This window comes from Salvelinus namaycush, chromosome 11 (assembly GCF_016432855.1).
Source record: "Salvelinus namaycush isolate Seneca chromosome 11, SaNama_1.0, whole genome shotgun sequence".
Lineage (NCBI taxonomy): Eukaryota > Metazoa > Chordata > Actinopteri > Salmoniformes > Salmonidae > Salvelinus > Salvelinus namaycush.
In genome coordinates, this window is record NC_052317.1 from 14,808,443 (window position 1) to 14,828,496 (window position 20,054).

The window sequence follows — 20,054 nt, forward strand, 5'->3', positions numbered from 1 at the left end:
GCTAGTAGTGTTAACTACTGTACGTAGTGCTAGTAGTGTTAACTACTGTACGTAGTGCTAGTAGTGTTAACTACTGTACGTAGTGCTATTAGTGTTAACTACTGTACGTCGTGCTAGTAGTGTTAACTACTGTAAGTCGTGCTAGTAGTGTTAACTACTGTACGTAGTGCTAGTAGTGTTAACTACTGTAAGTCGTGCTAGTGGTGTTAACTACTGTAAGTCGTGCTAGTGGTGTTAACTACTGTACGTAGTGCTAGTAGTGTTAACTACTGTACGTAGTGCTAGTCGTGTTAACTACTGTACGTCGTGCTAGTAGTGTTAACTACTGTAAGTCGTGCTAGTAGTGTTAACTACTGTACGTAGTGCTAGTAGTGCTAACTACTGTACGTCGTGCTAGTAGTGTTAACTACTGTACATAGTGCTAGTAGTGTTAACTACTGTAAGTCGTGCTAGTAGTGTTAACTACTGTACGTAGTGCTAGTAGTGTTAACTACTGTAAGTCGTGCTAGTAGTGTTAACTACTGTACGTAGTGCTAGTGGTGCTAACTACTGTACGTCGTGCTAGTGGTGTTAACTACTGTAAGTCGTGCTAGTGGTGTTAACTACTGTACGTAGTGCTAGTAGTGTTAACTACTGTACGTAGTGCTAGTCGTGTTAACTACTGTACGTCGTGCTAGTAGTGTTAACTACTGTAAGTCGTGCTAGTAGTGTTAACTACTGTACGTAGTGCTAGTAGTGCTAACTACTGTACGTCGTGCTAGTAGTGCTAACTACTGTACGTAGTGCTAGTAGTGTTAACTACTGTACGTAGTGCTAGTAGTGTTAACTACTGTAAGTCGTGCTAGTAGTGTTAACTACTGTAAGTCGTGCTAGTAGTGTTAACTACTGTACGTCGTGCTAGTCGTGTTAACTACTGTACGTCGTGCTAGTCGTGTTAACTACTGTACGTAGTGCTAGTAGTGTTAACTACTGTAAGTCGTGCTAGTAGTGTTAACTACTGTACGTAGTGCTAGTAGTGTTAACTACTGTAAGTCGTGCTAGTAGTGTTAACTACTGTACGTAGTGCTAGTAGTGCTAACTACTGTACGTAGTGTTAACTACTGTACGTCGTGCTAGTAGTGTTAACTACTGTACGTAGTGCTAGTAGTGTTAACTACTGTAAGTCGTGCTAGTAGTGTTAACTACTGTACGTAGTGCTAGTGGTGCTAACTACTGTACGTCGTGCTAGTGGTGTTAACTACTGTACGTAGTGCTAGTAGTGTTAACTACTGTACGTAGTGCTAGTAGTGTTAACTACTGTACGTCGTGCTAGTAGTGTTAACTACTGTACGTCGTGCTAGTAGTGTTAACTACTGTACGTCGTGCTAGTCGTGTTAACTACTGTACGTAGTGCTAGTAGTGTTAACTACTGTAAGTCGTGCTAATAGTGTTAACTACTGTACGTAGTGCTAGTAGTGTTAACTACTGTAAGTCGTGCTAGTAGTGTTAACTACTGTACGTAGTGCTAGTAGTGCTAACTACTGTACGTAGTGTTAACTACTGTACGTCGTGCTAGTAGTGTTAATTACTGTAAGTCGTGCTAGTAGTGTTAACTACTGTAAGTCGTGCTAGTAGTGTTAACTACTGTACGTAGTGCTAGTAGTGTTAACTACTGTACGTAGTGCTAGTAGTGTTAACTACTGTACGTAGTGCTAGTAGTGTTAACTACTGTACGTAGTGCTAGTAGTGCTAACTACTGTACGTAGTGCTAGTAGTGCTAACTACTGTACGTAGTGCTAGTAGTGTTAACTACTGTACGTAGTGCTAGTAGTGTTAACTACTGTACGTAGTGCTAGTAGTGCTAACTACTGTACGTCGTGCTAGTAGTGTTAACTACTGTAAGTCGTGCTAGTCGTGTTAACTACTGTAAGTCGTGCTAGTAGTGTTAACTACTGTACGTAGTGCTAGTGGTGCTAACTACTGTACGTCGTGCTAGTGGTGTTAACTACTGTAAGTCGTGCTAGTGGTGTTAACTACTGTACGTAGTGCTAGTAGTGTTAACTACTGTAGCTCGTGCTAGTAGTGTTAACTACTGTACGTCGTTGCTAGTAGTGTTAACTTACTGTAAGTCGTGCTAGTAGGTTAATACGTACGTAGTGCTAGTAGTGCTAACTACTGTACGTTCGTGCTAGTAGTGCTAAATACGTACGTAGATAAAATGCTAGTAGTGTTAAACTAATGTACGTAGTGCTAGTAGTGTTAACTACTGTAAGTGTGCTAGTAGTGTAACTACTGTAAGTCGTGCTAGTAGTGTGAACTACTGTACGTAGTGCTAGTAGTGTTAAACTTACTGTAAAGTAGTGTAGGAGGTAACTAATGTACGTAGTGCTATAGTGTCAAACTACTGTACTCGTGCTAATTAGTGTTAACTACTTTACGCGTGCTAGTAGTGTTAACTACTGTACGTAGTGGCAGTAGTGCTAACTAATGTACGTATGGTCTAACTACTGTACGTAGTGTAGTAGTTTAATACTGTAAGTCGTGTTAGTAGTGTTAACTACTGTAAGTCGTGCTAGTAGTGTTACATACTGTACGTTAGTGCTATGTAGTGTTACACTGTACGTAGTGCTAGTAGTGTTAACTACTGTACGTAGTGCAGTAGTGTAACTCACTGTAGTCGTGCTAGTAGTGTTAACTACGTACGTAGTGCTATTAGTGTTAACTACGGTACGTCTGTTAGTAGTGTTAACTACTGTATAGTCGTCGCTAGTAGTGTAACTACTGTACGTAGTGCTAGTAGTGTTAACTACTGTAAGTCGTTCTAGTGTGTAACTTACTGTAAGTCGTGCTAGTCGGTTTTAACTACTGTACGTAGTGCTATAGTGTTAACTACTGTACGTAGTGTAGTCGTGCTTAATACTGTACGTCGTGCTAGTAGTGTTATACTGTAAGTCGTGCTAGTAGTTAACTACTGACGTAGTGCTAGTAGTGTTCATACTGTAAGTCGTGCTAGTAGTGTTATACTACTGTACGTACGTGCTAGTAGTGTTAACTACTGTAAGTCGTGCTAGTAGTGTTAAACTAATGTAAGTCGTGCTAGTGTGTTAACTACTGTAAGTCGTGCTCAGTAGTGTTAACTACTGTAACGTGAGTGCTGTAGTGTTAACTACTGTACGTAGTGCTAGTAGTGTTAACTACTGTACGTAGTGCTAGTAGGTGTTAACTACTGTACGTAGTGCTAGTAGTGTTAACTACTGTACGTAGTGCTAGTAGTGTTAACTACTGTAGTGTCTTGCTAGTAGTGCTAACTACTGTACGTAGTGCTAGTAGTGTTAACTACTGTATCGTGCTAGTAGTGTTAACTACTGTACAAGTGCTAGTAGTGTTAACTATCTGTACAGTCGTATGCTAGTAGTGTTAACTACTGTAGTAGTGCTAGTAGTGTTAACTACTGTACGTATGAGTGCTAGTAATGTGTTAACTACTGTAAGTCGTGCTAGTGTGTTAACTACTTTAAGGTCGTGCTAGTGTGTTAACTACTGTACGTAGTGCTAGTAGTGCTAACTACTGTACGTAGTGGCTAGTAGTTGTTAACTACTGTACGTAGTGCTAGTAGTGTTAACTACTGTATAGGACTCTGTGCTAGTGGTGTTACTACTGTAAGGTCGTGCTAGTAGTGTTAACCACTACTGTACTAGTCTAGTAGTGTTAACTACTGTACAGTCCGTGCTAGTAGTGTTAACTATGTACGTATGCTAGTGGTGCTAACTACTGTACGTCGTGCTAGTGGTGTTAACTACTGTAAGTCGTCGCTAGTGTGTTAACTACTGTACGTAGTGCTAGTAGTGTTAACTACTTTATTCGTAGCTGAGATTCGTGTTAAGCTACTGAACGTTCCTAGTAGTGCTAACTACTGTACGTAGTGCTAGTAGTGCTAACTACTGTACGTAGTGCTAGTAGTATTAACTACTGTACGTCGTGCTAGTAGTGTTAACTACTGTACGTCGTGCTAGTAGTGTTAACTACTGTACGTCGTGCTAGTAGTGTTAACTACTGTAAGTCGTGCTAGTCGTGTTAACTACTGTACGTAGTGCTAGTCGTGTTAACTACTGTAAGTCGTGCTAGTCGTGTTAACTAATGTACGTAGTGCTAGTAGTGTTAACTACTGTACGTAGTGCTAGTAGTGTTAACCACTGTAAGTGTGCTAGTCGTGTTAACTACTGTACGTAGTGCTAGTAGTGTTAACTACTGTAAGTCGTGCTAGTCGTGTTAACTACTGTACCTGGTGCTAGTAGTGCTAATCTACTGTAAGTCGTGCTAGTAGTGTTAACTACTGTACGTAGTGCTAGTAGTGTTAACTACTGTACGTAGTGCTAGTAGTGTTAACTACTGTAAGTCGTGCTAGTAGTGTTAACTACTGTACGTAGTGCTAGTAGTGTTAACTACTGTAAGTCGTGCTAGTAGTGTTAACTACTGTAAGTCGTGCTCGTAGTGTTAACTACTGTAAGTCGTGCTAGTAGTGTTAACTACTGTAAGTCGTGCTAGTAGTGTTAACTACTGTAAGTCGTGCTAGTAGTGTTAACTACTGTACGTAGTGCTAGTAGTGTTAACTACTGTACGTCGTGCTAGTAGTGTTAACTACTGTACGTCGTGCTAGTAGTGTTAACTACTGTAAGTCGTGCTAGTCGTGTTAACTACTGTACGTAGTGCTAGTCGTGTTAACTACTATAAGTCGTGCTAGTCGTGTTAACTAATGTACGTAGTGCTAGTAGTGTTAACTACTGTACGTAGTGCTAGTAGTGTTAACCACTGTAAGTCGTGCTAGTCGTGTTACTACTGTACGTAGTGCTAGTAGTGTTAACTACTGTAAGTCGTGCTAGTAGTGTTAACTACTGTACGTCGTGCTAGTAGTGTTAACTACTGTAAGTCGTGCTCGTAGTGTTAACTACTGTAAGTCGTGCTAGTAGTGTTAACTACTGTAAGTCGTGCTAGTAGTGTTAACTACTGTAAGTCGTGCTAGTAGTGTTAACTACTGTACGTAGTGCTAGTAGTGTTAACTACTGTACGTAGTGCTAGTAGTGTTAACTACTGTACGTAGTGCTAGTAGTGTTAACTACTGTACGTAGTGCTAGTAGTGTTAACTACTGTACGTAGTGCTAGTAGTGTTAACTACTGTAAGTCGTGCTAGTAGTGTTAACTACTGTACGTAGTGCTAGTAGTGCTAACTACTGTACGTAGTGCTAGTAGTGTTAACTACTGTACATAGTGCTAGTAGTGTTAACTACTGTACATAGTGCTAGTAGTGTTAACTACTGTAAGTCGTGCTAGTAGTGTTAACTACTGTACGTAGTGCTAGTAGTGTTAACTACTGTACGTAGTGCTAGTAGTGTTAACTACTGTAAGTCGTGCTAGTCGTGTTAACTACTTTAAGTCGTGCTAGTCGTGTTAACTACTGTACGTAGTGCTAGTAGTGCTAACTACTGTACGTAGTGCTAGTAGTGTTAACTACTGTACGTAGTGCTAGTAGTGTTAACTACTGTACGTAGTGCTAGTAGTGTTAACTACTGTAAGTCGTGCTAGTAGTGTTAACTACTGTAAGTCGTGCTAGTAGTGTTAACTACTGTACGTAGTGCTAGTAGTGTTAACTACTGTAAGTCGTGCTAGTAGTGTTAACTACTGTACGTAGTGCTAGTGGTGCTAACTACTGTACGTCGTGCTAGTGGTGTTAACTACTGTAAGTCGTGCTAGTGGTGTTAACTACTGTACGTAGTGCTAGTAGTGTTAACTACTGTACGTCGTGCTAGTCGTGTTAACTACTGTACGTCGTGCTAGTAGTGTTAACTACTGTAAGTCTTGCTAGTAGTGTTAACTACTGTACGTAGTGCTAGTAGTGCTAACTACTGTACGTCGTGCTAGTAGTGTTAACTACTGTAAGTCGTGCTAGTAGTGTTAACTACTGTACGTAGTGCTAGTAGTGTTAACTACTGTAAGTCGTGCTAGTAGTGTTAACTACTGTACGTAGTGCTAGTGGTGCTAACTACTGTACGTCGTGCTAGTGGTGTTAACTACTGTAAGTCGTGCTAGTGGTGTTAACTACTGTACGTAGTGCTAGTAGTGTTAACTACTGTACGTAGTGCTAGTCGTGTTAACTACTGTACGTCGTGCTAGTAGTGTTAACTACTGTAAGTCGTGCTAGTCGTGTTAACTACTGTACGTAGTGCTAGTCGTGTTAACTACTGTAAGTCGTGCTAGTCGTGTTAACTAATGTACGTAGTGCTAGTAGTGTTAACTACTGTACGTAGTGCTAGTAGTGTTAACCACTGTAAGTCGTGCTAGTCGTGTTAACTACTGTACCTGGTGCTAGTAGTGCTAACTACTGTAAGTCGTGCTAGTAGTGTTAACTACTGTACGTAGTGCTAGTAGTGTTAACTACTGTACGTAGTGCTAGTAGTGTTAACTACTGTAAGTCGTGCTAGTAGTGTTAACTACTGTACGTAGTGCTAGTAGTGTTAACTACTGTAAGTCGTGCTAGTAGTGTTAACTACTGTACGTCGTGCTAGTAGTGTTAACTACTGTAAGTCGTGCTCGTAGTGTTAACTACTGTAAGTCGTGCTAGTAGTGTTAACTACTGTAAGTCGTGCTAGTAGTGTTAACTACTGTAAGTCGTGCTAGTAGTGTTAACTACTGTACGTAGTGCTAGTAGTGTTAACTACTGTACGTCGTGCTAGTAGTGTTAACTACTGTACGTCGTGCTAGTAGTGTTAACTACTGTAAGTCGTGCTAGTCGTGTTAACTACTGTACGTAGTGCTAGTCGTGTTAACTACTGTAAGTCGTGCTAGTCGTGTTAACTAATGTACGTAGTGCTAGTAGTGTTAACTACTGTACGTAGTGCTAGTAGTGTTAACCACTGTAAGTCGTGCTAGTCGTGTTACTACTGTACGTAGTGCTAGTAGTGTTAACTACTGTAAGTCGTGCTAGTAGTGTTAACTACTGTACGTCGTGCTAGTAGTGTTAACTACTGTAAGTCGTGCTCGTAGTGTTAACTACTGTAAGTCGTGCTAGTAGTGTTAACTACTGTAAGTCGTGCTAGTAGTGTTAACTACTGTAAGTCGTGCTAGTAGTGTTAACTACTGTACGTAGTGCTAGTAGTGTTAACTACTGTACGTAGTGCTAGTAGTGTTAACTACTGTACGTAGTGCTAGTAGTGTTAACTACTGTACGTAGTGCTAGTAGTGTTAACTACTGTACGTAGTGCTAGTAGTGTTAACTACTGTAAGTCGTGCTAGTAGTGTTAACTACTGTACGTAGTGCTAGTAGTGCTAACTACTGTACGTAGTGCTAGTAGTGTTAACTACTGTACATAGTGCTAGTAGTGTTAACTACTGTACATAGTGCTAGTAGTGTTAACTACTGTAAGTCGTGCTAGTAGTGTTAACTACTGTACGTAGTGCTAGTAGTGTTAACTACTGTACGTAGTGCTAGTAGTGTTAACTACTGTAAGTCGTGCTAGTCGTGTTAACTACTTTAAGTCGTGCTAGTCGTGTTAACTACTGTACGTAGTGCTAGTAGTGCTAACTACTGTACGTAGTGCTAGTAGTGTTAACTACTGTACGTAGTGCTAGTAGTGTTAACTACTGTAAGTCGTGCTAGTAGTGTTAACTACTGTAAGTCGTGCTAGTAGTGTTAACTACTGTACGTAGTGCTAGTAGTGTTAACTACTGTAAGTCGTGCTAGTAGTGTTAACTACTGTACGTAGTGCTAGTGGTGCTAACTACTGTACGTCGTGCTAGTGGTGTTAACTACTGTAAGTCGTGCTAGTGGTGTTAACTACTGTACGTAGTGCTAGTAGTGTTAACTACTGTACGTCGTGCTAGTCGTGTTAACTACTGTACGTCGTGCTAGTAGTGTTAACTACTGTAAGTCTTGCTAGTAGTGTTAACTACTGTACGTAGTGCTAGTAGTGCTAACTACTGTACGTCGTGCTAGTAGTGTTAACTACTGTAAGTCGTGCTAGTAGTGTTAACTACTGTACGTAGTGCTAGTAGTGTTAACTACTGTAAGTCGTGCTAGTAGTGTTAACTACTGTACGTAGTGCTAGTGGTGCTAACTACTGTACGTCGTGCTAGTGGTGTTAACTACTGTAAGTCGTGCTAGTGGTGTTAACTACTGTACGTAGTGCTAGTAGTGTTAACTACTGTACGTAGTGCTAGTCGTGTTAACTACTGTACGTCGTGCTAGTAGTGTTAACTACTGTAAGTCGTGCTAGTAGTGTTAACTACTGTACGTAGTGCTAGTCGTGTTAACTACTGTAAGTCGTGCTAGTCGTGTTAACTAATGTACGTAGTGCTAGTAGTGTTAACTACTGTACGTAGTGCTAGTAGTGTTAACCACTGTAAGTCGTGCTAGTCGTGTTAACTACTGTACGTAGTGCTAGTAGTGTTAACTACTGTAAGTCGTGCTAGTAGTGTTAACTACTGTACGTCGTGCTAGTAGTGTTAACTACTGTAAGTCGTGCTCGTAGTGTTAACTACTGTAAGTCGTGCTAGTAGTGTTAACTACTGTAAGTCGTGCTAGTAGTGTTAACTACTGTACGTAGTGCTAGTAGTGTTAACTACTGTACGTAGTGCTAGTAGTGTTAACTACTGTACGTAGTGCTAGTAGTGTTAACTACTGTACGTAGTGCTAGTAGTGTTAACTACTGTACGTAGTGCTAGTAGTGTTAACTACTGTAAGTCGTGCTAGTAGTGCTAACTACTGTACGTAGTGCTAGTAGTGTTAACTACTGTACATAGTGCTAGTAGTGTTAACTACTGTACATAGTGCTAGTAGTGTTAACTACTGTAAGTCGTGCTAGTAGTGTTAACTACTGTACGTAGTGCTAGTAGTGTTAACTACTGTACGTAGTGCTAGTAGTGTTAACTACTGTAAGTCGTGCTAGTCGTGTTAACTACTTTAAGTCGTGCTAGTCGTGTTAACTACTGTACGTAGTGCTAGTAGTGCTAACTACTGTACGTAGTGCTAGTAGTGTTAACTACTGTACGTAGTGCTAGTAGTGTTAACTACTGTAAGTCGTGCTAGTAGTGTTAACTACTGTAAGTCGTGCTAGTAGTGTTAACTACTGTACGTAGTGCTAGTAGTGTTAACTACTGTAAGTCGTGCTAGTAGTGTTAACTACTGTACGTAGTGCTAGTGGTGCTAACTACTGTACGTCGTGCTAGTGGTGTTAACTACTGTAAGTCGTGCTAGTGGTGTTAACTACTGTACGTAGTGCTAGTAGTGTTAACTACTGTACGTCGTGCTAGTCGTGTTAACTACTGTACGTCGTGCTAGTAGTGTTAACTACTGTAAGTCGTGCTAGTAGTGTTAACTACTGTACGTAGTGCTAGTAGTGCTAACTACTGTACGTCGTGCTAGTAGTGTTAACTACTGTAAGTCGTGCTAGTAGTGTTAACTACTGTACGTAGTGCTAGTAGTGTTAACTACTGTAAGTCGTGCTAGTAGTGTTAACTACTGTACGTAGTGCTAGTGGTGCTAACTACTGTACGTCGTGCTAGTGGTGTTAACTACTGTAAGTCGTGCTAGTGGTGTTAACTACTGTACGTAGTGCTAGTAGTGTTAACTACTGTACGTAGTGCTAGTCGTGTTAACTACTGTACGTCGTGCTAGTAGTGTTAACTACTGTAAGTCGTGCTAGTAGTGTTAACTACTGTACGTAGTGCTAGTAGTGCTAACTACTGTACGTCGTGCTAGTAGTGCTAACTACTGTACGTAGTGCTAGTAGTGTTAACTACTGTACGTAGTGCTAGTAGTGTTAACTACTGTAAGTCGTGCTAGTAGTGTTAACTACTGTAAGTCGTGCTAGTAGTGTTAACTACTGTACGTCGTGCTAGTCGTGTTAACTACTGTACGTAGTGCTAGTAGTGTTAACTACTGTACGTAGTGCTAGTAGTGTTAACTACTGTAAGTCGTGCTAGTAGTGTTAACTACTGTACGTAGTGCTAGTAGTGTTAACTACTGTAAGTCGTGCTAGTAGTGTTAACTACTGTACGTAGTGCTAGTAGTGCTAACTACTGTACGTAGTGTTAAAAACTGTACGTCGTGCTAGTAGTGTTAACTACTGTACGTAGTGCTAGTAGTGTTAACTACTGTAAGTCGTGCTAGTAGTGTTAACTACTGTACGTAGTGCTAGTGGTGCTAACTACTGTACGTCGTGCTAGTGGTGTTAACTACTGTAAGTCGTGCTAGTAGTGTTAACTACTGTACGTCGTGCTAGTAGTGTTAACTACTGTACGTAGTGCTAGTCGTGTTAACTACTGTACGTCGTGCTAGTAGTGTTAACTACTGTAAGTCGTGCTAGTAGTGTTAACTACTGTACGTAGTGCTAGTAGTGCTAACTACTGTACGTCGTGCTAGTAGTGCTAACTACTGTACGTAGTGCTAGTAGTGTTAACTACTGTACGTAGTGCTAGTAGTGTTAACTACTGTAAGTCGTGCTAGTAGTGTTAACTACTGTAAGTCGTGCTAGTAGTGTTAACTACTGTACGTAGTGCTAGTAGTGTTAACTACTGTACGTAGTGCTAGTAGTGTTAACTACTGTACGTAGTGCTAGAAGTGTTAACTACTGTACGTAGTGCTAGTAGTGTTAACTACTGTACGTCGTGCTAGTAGTGTTAACTACTGTACGTCGTGCTAGTAGTGTTAACTACTGTACGTAGTGCTAGTAGTGCTAACTACTGTACGTAGTGTTAACTACTGTACGTCGTGCTAGTAGTGTTAATTACTGTAAGTCGTGCTAGTAGTGTTAACTACTGTAAGTCGTGCTAGTAGTGTTAACTACTGTACGTAGTGCTAGTAGTGTTAACTACTGTACGTAGTGCTAGTAGTGTTAACTACTGTACGTAGTGCTAGTAGTGTTAACTACTGTACGTAGTGCTAGTAGTGTTAACTACTGTACGTCGTGCTAGTAGTGTTAACTACTGTAAGTCGTGCTAGTAGTGTTAACTACTGTACGTAGTGCTAGTAGTGTTAACTACTGTAAGTCGTGCTAGTGGTGTTAACTACTGTAAGTCGTGCTAGTGGTGTTAACTACTGTACGTAGTGCTAGTAGTGTTAACTACTGTACGTAGTGCTAGTCGTGTTAACTACTGTACGTCGTGCTAGTAGTGTTAACTACTGTAAGTCGTGCTAGTAGTGTTAACTACTGTACGTAGTGCTAGTAGTGCTAACTACTGTACGTCGTGCTAGTAGTGTTAACTACTGTACATAGTGCTAGTAGTGTTAACTACTGTAAGTCGTGCTAGTAGTGTTAACTACTGTACGTAGTGCTAGTAGTGTTAACTACTGTAAGTCGTGCTAGTAGTGTTAACTACTGTACGTAGTGCTAGTGGTGCTAACTACTGTACGTCGTGCTAGTGGTGTTAACTACTGTAAGTCGTGCTAGTGGTGTTAACTACTGTACGTAGTGCTAGTAGTGTTAACTACTGTACGTAGTGCTAGTCGTGTTAACTACTGTACGTCGTGCTAGTAGTGTTAACTACTGTAAGTCGTGCTAGTAGTGTTAACTACTGTACGTCGTGCTAGTCGTGTTAACTACTGTACGTCGTGCTAGTCGTGTTAACTACTGTACGTCGTGCTAGTCGTGTTAACTACTGTACGTAGTGCTAGTAGTGTTAACTACTGTAAGTCGTGCTAGTAGTGTTAACTACTGTACGTAGTGCTAGTAGTGTTAACTACTGTAAGTCGTGCTAGTAGTGTTAACTACTGTACGTAGTGCTAGTAGTGCTAACTACTGTACGTAGTGTTAACTACTGTACGTCGTGCTAGTAGTGTTAACTACTGTACGTAGTGCTAGTAGTGTTAACTACTGTAAGTCGTGCTAGTAGTGTTAACTACTGTACGTAGTGCTAGTGGTGCTAACTACTGTACGTCGTGCTAGTGGTGTTAACTACTGTACGTAGTGCTAGTAGTGTTAACTACTGTACGTAGTGCTAGTAGTGTTAACTACTGTACGTAGTGCTAGTAGTGTTAACTACTGTACGTCGTGCTAGTAGTGTTAACTACTGTACGTCGTGCTAGTCGTGTTAACTACTGTACGTAGTGCTAGTAGTGTTAACTACTGTAAGTCGTGCTAATAGTGTTAACTACTGTACCTAGTGCTAGTAGTGTTAACTACTGTAAGTCGTGCTAGTAGTGTTAACTACTGTACGTAGTGCTAGTAGTGCTAACTACTGTACGTAGTGTTAACTACTGTACGTCGTGCTAGTAGTGTTAATTACTGTAAGTCGTGCTAGTAGTGTTAACTACTGTAAGTCGTGCTAGTAGTGTTAACTACTGTACGTAGTGCTAGTAGTGTTAACTACTGTACGTAGTGCTAGTAGTGTTAACTACTGTACGTAGTGCTAGTAGTGTTAACAACTGTACGTAGTGCTAGTAGTGTTAACTACTGTACGTAGTGCTAGTAGTGTTAACTACTGTACGTCGTGCTAGTAGTGTTAACTACTGTAAGTCGTGCTAGTAGTGTTAACTACTGTACGTAGTGCTAGTAGTGTTAACTACTGTAAGTCGTGCTAGTAGTGTTAACTACTGTACGTAGTGCTAGTAGTGTTAACTACTGTACGTAGTGCTAGTAGTGTTAACTACTGTACGTAGTGCTAGTAGTGTTAACTACTGTACGTAGTGCTAGTAGTGTTAACTACTGTACGTAGTGCTAGTAGTGTTAACTACTGTAAGTCGTGCTAGTAGTGTTAACTACTGTAAGTCGTGCTAGTAGTGTTAACTACTGTAAGTCGTGCTAGTAGTGCTAACTACTGTAAGTCGTGCTAGTAGTGTTAACTACTGTACGTAGTGCTAGTAGTGTTAACTACTGTACGTCGTGCTAGTAGTGTTAACTACTGTACGTCGTGCTAGTAGTGTTAACTACTGTAAGTCGTGCTAGTAGTGTTAACTACTGTACGTAGTGCTAGTAGTGCTAACTACTGTAAGTCGTGCTAGTAGTGTTAACTACTGTACGTAGTGCTAGTAGTGTTAACTACTGTAAGTCGTGCTAGTAGTGTTAACTACTGTAAGTCGTGCTAGTAGTGTTAACTACTGTAAGTCGTGCTAGTAGTGTTAACTACTGTAAGTCGTGCTAGTAGTGTTAACTACTGTAAGTCGTGCTAGTAGTGTTAACTACTGTAAGTCGTGCTAGTAGTGTTAACTACTGTAAGTCGTGCTAGTTGTGTTAACTACTGTAAGTCGTGCTAGTAGTGCTAACTACTGTAAGTCGTGCTAGTAGTGCTAACTACTGTAAGTCGTGCTAGTAGTGCTAACTACTGTACGTAGTGCTAGTAGTGTTAACTACTGTACATAGTGCTAGTCGTGTTAACTACTGTAAGTGGTGCTAAGTAGTACTACTAACTACTGTAAGTAGTGCTAACTTCTGTAAGTGGTGCTAACTATTGTAAGTAGTGCTAGTAGTACTAACTACTCTAAGTAGTGCTAACTATTGTAAGCAGGCTAGTAGTACTAACTACTCTAAGTAGTGCTAACTATTGTAAGTAGTGCTAACTACTGTAAGTAGTGCTACAGTAGTAGTTCTAGTAGTGCTAACTACTGTAAGCAGGCTAGTAGTGCTAACTACTCTAAATAGTGCTAGTAGTGCAAACTACTGTAAGTAGTGCTAGTAGTGCTAACTACTGTAAGTAGTGCTACAGTAGTAGTTCTAGTAGTGCTAACTACTGTAAGCAGGCTAGTAGTGCTAACTACTGTAAATAGTGCTAGTAGTGCAAACTACTGTAAGTAGTGCTAGTGGTGCTAACTACTGTAAGTAGTGCTACAGTAGTAGTTCTAGTAGTGCTAACTACTGTAAGCAGGCTAGTAGTGCTAACTACAGTAATAGTGCTAGTAGTGCTAACTACTGTAAGTAGTTCTACAGTAATAGTGCTAGTAGTGCTAACTACTGTAAGTAGTGCGTTCGGGCTAGTAGTTTTAACTACTGTAAGTGGTGTGTGTTTGTGTTGTGTGAGATGCTAAAGAGATCACACACAATTCTGTATTGTTCCGTCATGTATAAGGTGGCTAAGTACTTTGTTTAGAGTTTTCTATTCAGAAGGGGAAGTTTCAGTACTGGAGATTAAGAGTTTAGAGGACAAAGTTTCATTACGATGCTGAAGGTTGACTTCAACTGTCATTTAGACTTTGTAGTTTTTGTCACTAAATATTCAACTGAATATTTTGCTCCCTTTCTCTCCTTCTTACTCTCCCCATTCTCTCTCGTTCTCTCTATTCTCAGGTGTTTCAGGCCTGTGGGAACCTGAGGGAGGAAGGAACCAGCAACATTGGGTTGGAGGAGGTGAAGAAGTGGGGGAAGGTTACAGTGCAGGACAGCCCAATCTCTGGGGCCAGACCGGAGAAACTGGTCAGTGATACTGTCAATAGTGTTCTCTCTCTCTCTCTCTCTCTCTCTCTCTCTCTCTCTGTCTCTCTCTCTCATTTCTCAGTCACTTGAGATATGATACTGTTCCTGTTTAGTCATGTTTATTCTTACTCTGTGAAGAATGCATAAATAGCAAAGCTGCAGTCAGGAATGCAGTGAGTCAGATGCATATCAAATGTGAGGGAATGGAAACAACCATCATTGTTTTCCTACAATAAACAAACAGTTTGTTGTTGTTTGTTGCTAACACAGAAGCTGTCTGCAGAAAATGTAAATGCTTGAACAAACTTGATATTGAATAGCTTTTGATAGCAGTTTCCAGTACACAGGTTGTTTTCATTAGGCACCAAACAAAAGAAAAGGGACTGAAACAGGGAGGGTCTACCTGAACTTGTCCAATAAGAAATGCTCGTTTTCATTTTCCATTGCAAAACGTTTTGCTACTGTATGTACTAATGACATAATGTCATGGTCCCCAGGTTTCTGATGTGTCGCGAAGGCTGAGGGACATGCAGTCCTACTGGGTCTCGTTACCCAGCACCCTTTGCAGCGACAGAGTGCCCACCAGGGGCCAGGGTGACGACAAGTGCTGGAACGGGATGGCTCGTGCCAGGTATGACCTTAAACCACGTCTGTGTGTGTGTGTGTGTGCGCAAGCATGCTAAATGTATGTGTATACTGTATGTATATGTGTGAGTGTGCATGCTTTCGGGTGTCTCTGCGTGTGTGAGTGCGTGCATGTGTGAGTGTGTGTATTTGAGTGCCCACCAGTCACCCTCTCTCCTTGTCGCCCAGGTACCTTCCAGAGGTGATGGGTGACGGCCTGGCTAGTCAGATCAACAACCCTGAGGTAGAGATCGACATCACCAAGCCAGACATGACTATACGCCAACAGATCATGCAGCTCAAGATCATGACCAATCGCCTCAGAAACGCTTTCAATGGCAATGATGTAGACTTTCAGGACACCAGTGAGTACAGACCTAGGATCAGCTAATACAATGCGAATACTGATTCAGGTACAACGTCATCCAGCTGTGTGGAGTTCAGAGATGGTCAAAACACTATGACAGAGATTGCGTCATGTTGACATCATATGACTACTGGAAATATTTGATATGCTGTTTTAATTGTCTCCAGCTTGTCGTTTTATAGCTATTCTGAAAGCTATTGTTCTACACGATAAAGGAGGCCTAGAGAAAGAGAGAATATTTAACAGTGAAGAGCTCACTTTCCTACTTCTGTGACGTGTGTTTGATTTAAATAGACAGTGCAATTTCAGTTTTTATAGGATTGAGCTGGAATGAAGTTACGGAGAAAAGAACTTGGCCTAAATTGTGATGCCGTTTCTAATAATTGAGGTCAGATTTTTGTGCTGCATTATGTCAGTCTTATTTCCTTATATCTGGGGCCTGAACCTGAGTGCCCTCTTCCTGCTTCTGAGGTGTCTATCAAATGCCTGATTTAAATCCTGTTTGTAGTTACTAGGAATTATAACAGGATAAGGTATTAGAGAATATATGTCTTCATTTTGGGAGTCCAGCCAATGAAGTATTCTATATGTACAAAGAGGGCTGCAAATGGAAAAGCACTTTTCAGCCAGCAGAGCCTGCATGTGTTATCAACTCTTTAAAGAGCAATTCCACCACTTTTCAACTCATATTCATTATCTCCAGCACAATATCAGTGTCTTCATATGTGAAAACGGCGCATTTATATGTTCTGTGGTTAAAAAGGTAAGAAAGGTCCTTAAAAGGTACTTCTCAATGACATCGGAGTGGGATTAAATGTAAAAAACAGGGACTTTTTACATTTAAAACAGGGACTTCTTCACATGTAGACCCTGGTATGGTGCTGGGAGATAACGAATGTAAGATTGAAAAGGGGTGGTATTGCCCTTTCGACTTAGTGCTTACTGGCACATAAGGCAGAGACATTTTCTTGCTATACCATACAGATCAGATTCTTTCTCTAAAAATGTATTTTATTTTTCTGCTCTGTCCCCAGGTGATGATGTCAGTGGTTCAGGAAGTGGGATGTGCGCTGACGATAACTGTGCTCGGGGCCCACGCCTCATGGCCCCAAACACAGACAGACCCAAACTCTATGCCTACCCCCCGGAGAACAAGAAGGTTGTGAAAGCCTCAGCCAACCACAATCTCCCCTTCATCGCCCTCTACCTGCTCTCATTGGTCACGTTGTTGCTCCGGCGGTAATTGACAGGGGATTCCAGGGGATTCCACCAATCGGGACTGAGTTTGGTACATGGGGGGCAGGACGAGGGGTGGGAGGAGAGGCGAGGAGAAGATGTCGGGGGTTTACCTAGTTAATTTGCCAAAATAAAACTAAAATAAGGAAAAATACTTCCTTTTGGTCTCAGATCAGAACAAAAATGGAGTAATGAGTATTATATTATTCATAGATTTTGGGGTTCTGTTCTTGTCTTTTATTTTACGGTATACGGCACCACTACAGCTGGCCTTTACACATTTTTCTTTAGTTTTGCTTTCTGGTGTTTGGGTGCTCGAACATATCTAAGACATGTTAAGAGTCAGTCTATAGACCACAGCGATATAGAGGATGTAAGTGTTGGTTAACACTGTGTAGGGGGGACTTTTCAGCCACGCTGAGTCAAACGTTTGTTTTCTCACTCATTTAAACAGTCTTTATGTCGGAGGACATTATTTATTATAAACAGAATATAAACCCCCCTGGAGTGTCTTTGGGTGAAAAAGTATTTCTACCCCAAACTCAAATGAAATAAAGTATTGATGAGTTTTAAGGAGGATAATCTGGCCCCGGGGGTTTTGGTAAGACCCTGAAAACCTCTTAGCGTTAAACCCACACAACATCACATGGCACAACAGTGAGAAAATGAAAGCGCTTTGCATCACCAGTTCCCTCTGCTTGGTAATGTAAGCTGTAATATTAGTCGTGATCATATTCACAAAGACTTGATCCTCTGCTGTGGGAGTACATGACCCTTCCATCCCTCTATCCATCTTTGCTTCCATCCCTCCACCCCTCGTTCTATCTTTCCCAAAGCAGATATGTTTCTCTAGGCTTTAGTTGGATTGGGGAATTTGTTGGAAACATAAAACATATTTGTGTCAATGTGACCACAGTAGCCCTCAGTATCGGCACTATATTGGCAGTATATGGTAGAACCTATATTTAGGTTGAAGTTTGTGCTCTACCTTACAGAAAGAAGGGAAACTAGGAGAGGGCTGGGTGTGTGTTTGTTCTGTCTTCAGGTAATGGAGCTCAGTTAGCATTATAATGTGTTACTTTCTAGCTAATGACTGAGTTGTTATGGTACATATGACCAATATTTTCAGACCGAGCCAGTCAGCTACAGTGGAGGGGTTATACTGCACTCGAACCACTTGTTGCAAAGCAGACTGTGTGCATGTCTGAACGACCGCTTCTTTGCTTGGACTAGTTGACTTAGCGATTGGAACTCCGTGACGCTGACTTTTTCTTGTGTTTGTTTCTAACACCCCTCTCTCTGTCTTTCCGTTGCATTCTCCCACCTCCCTCCGTCCCCGATCTCGCTCCCTTCCGTCTTATCTCCTACGTTCTTCTTCCTCTTCTCCCTCACACCCCCCCTCTCTTTTATCTCTCCCTCCCAGGCTGTCCTTCATGGCATACTATTCATTTGCTATGACGACCTTCTGTGTTCTCTGACGCTTTGACGTGACAGCGTGGCTTGGTGACAATGACACAGTGCTTCATTATACTGCAAAAGTGTGTGGTCGCATGATAAAGAAGGTCTATTTGGGCTTATTCAACACGATGGAAACGGATAGAAACATTTTGCATATAGAACTGATTCCATGTTTTACTTCACATGATATTGAAAGCATTGTCTCTTGATACAGCAATAGATTCCTACACAATGTTGTGGACATTTCCGTTAGACTGAATAGGCCCCCTGAGGGTCAGATGGAGAGGTTTTGATACTGTCTGTGCTCGTCAATAGCCAACATCGAAAGTGCGATGAATGAGGAGATTGGGGAGAGTTAGGGCTCCAGAGATATGATCATACACTATAATTGAGGGTCTTCAGTCTATGGCTGTACACCAGAACCGAGGAAGCTAAGCGACACGTCCGCTATGCCTATACTTCGGCTTCTGAGGCAGAAAATGCTGAAAATTCAGGAGGAACACACAGGAAATAACATGACCCCATTCAGAACCATAGAGTTCAGAGCACTCAAGCAGGAGGACTGCAGCTGTTATCAAAGCCGGTCCTGGCGGAGTCCTTTGCATCCAGGTTTTCCTTCCAGCCTTCACACAATTCTATTCCATTGATCTGATATGCACTTCATTATTCAATCAATTGGCTCAATTGAACATAATTAAGTAAAGGTTGGGTGAAAACCTACAAGAGTCCTCTTGGACCAACTATGAACCTTGGTCTCAGAACACATCTATTGAATAGGTGAAAATGCCTAGAAACAAGCATTATGATAGTGACACTGGGTAGTGATCTGATGAACAGGTTACTATGTGAGTAGGCATAGGGTTCCCTGGAGCGTACCATGTGAACTGCCCGTGGCTGCCCCACAGTGACATTCCAATGCAAAAACACAGTTAACCACTCACTCACGCCTACTTCACTCACTTTTAATGGCCACGCCTCTCAATGCCACTGAACAAAATTTGCACAACACCCCCCCCTCCCCCAGCACCCTTCCTCCCCCTCTCCTGTCCTCCTCTAACTCCTCTCCCGCTCTCGTCTGTATAATTCAAAATCCCCCCTCTTTTTAAACGCTGCACTTTTATGACGTAAGAGGCCTAGGAAGTCGATAGGATGGTATTGTCTGCACAAAGACTGAGATCAGAGATCACAAGATGACGGATCGATAGGTGAGTCGAAACTCTCCATAAACGTCTGTTGATGAGTATTTGTGTATGCAGATAAATATGGACCACTGAGATGGCTGCAGTTTGAGAAGGGTGAAATAGCATAATGTATAACTTGAACCTGGGTTCAACTACTATTTGAAATCTTTCAAACACTTTGTGTTTGCTCTACCCCGCCTTGGGTTTGCAGATGGGCGGGGGTTGCAGTTTTGGGTCTATTCTATTGGTCCTAAGCCAGGCCAGCTCAATCAAGCACAGATAAAGTATTTGAAATGATTTCAAATAGTATTCGAACCCAGGTCTGATATAACCAGGGGTCCTGGACATGTTTATTTCCCCTTCATGAGTTGAATGTGGCAGGCATTTCTGAAAGGTGCCAATTTGAAAGAAAAACATTGGAATTTTATTTTTTATTTTTTTGGTTCTATTTGTTTTCAGAAAAAAACCTATGGAGATGTTGTGTTTATGGTGACGATAGATGCAAGAAAAAACAGGTTGAATAAATATGTGTAATTTGCTGTTGTTTGTTCCTGGAACCTTGTGTCAATTATATGCCTTGTAAGATTTTAAAGATGCCCTGTGTCATGTTCATTTTGTGGTGGATGTTTGTGTGATTGATGAACGCATGAATGAACTTCATCAACCCGCAGAAGGGAATTCCAAGACAGGACAAACCAACAGGAGAACAGTCAAAGAGAAGCAGGGTTCACACAGACACAAAAAATCTGTAAGTTTGTTTGTCAACAATGCATTTTATTCTGGGCCTTTTTTTGAGGGAGTTTGCCAGCCTCA

The 20,054-nt window shown here is 41.4% G+C and overlaps 1 protein-coding gene across 1 annotated transcript in view; it reads left to right on the top strand.

The window, feature by feature from the left end:
- Nucleotides 1-19,835, top strand: part of LOC120055859 (glypican-1-like) — a 121,865-nt gene extending 102,030 nt beyond the window's left edge. The window contains exons 8-11 of the mRNA XM_039003880.1: nucleotides 14,250-14,375; nucleotides 14,873-15,006; nucleotides 15,189-15,364; nucleotides 16,401-19,835. Coding sequence (XP_038859808.1) covers nucleotides 14,250-14,375; nucleotides 14,873-15,006; nucleotides 15,189-15,364; nucleotides 16,401-16,609 — 645 coding nt within the window. The 3' untranslated portion in view covers nucleotides 16,610-19,835. The remainder of the gene's footprint in view (nucleotides 1-14,249; nucleotides 14,376-14,872; nucleotides 15,007-15,188; nucleotides 15,365-16,400) is intronic.
- Nucleotides 19,836-20,054: the final 219 nt, after the last annotated feature.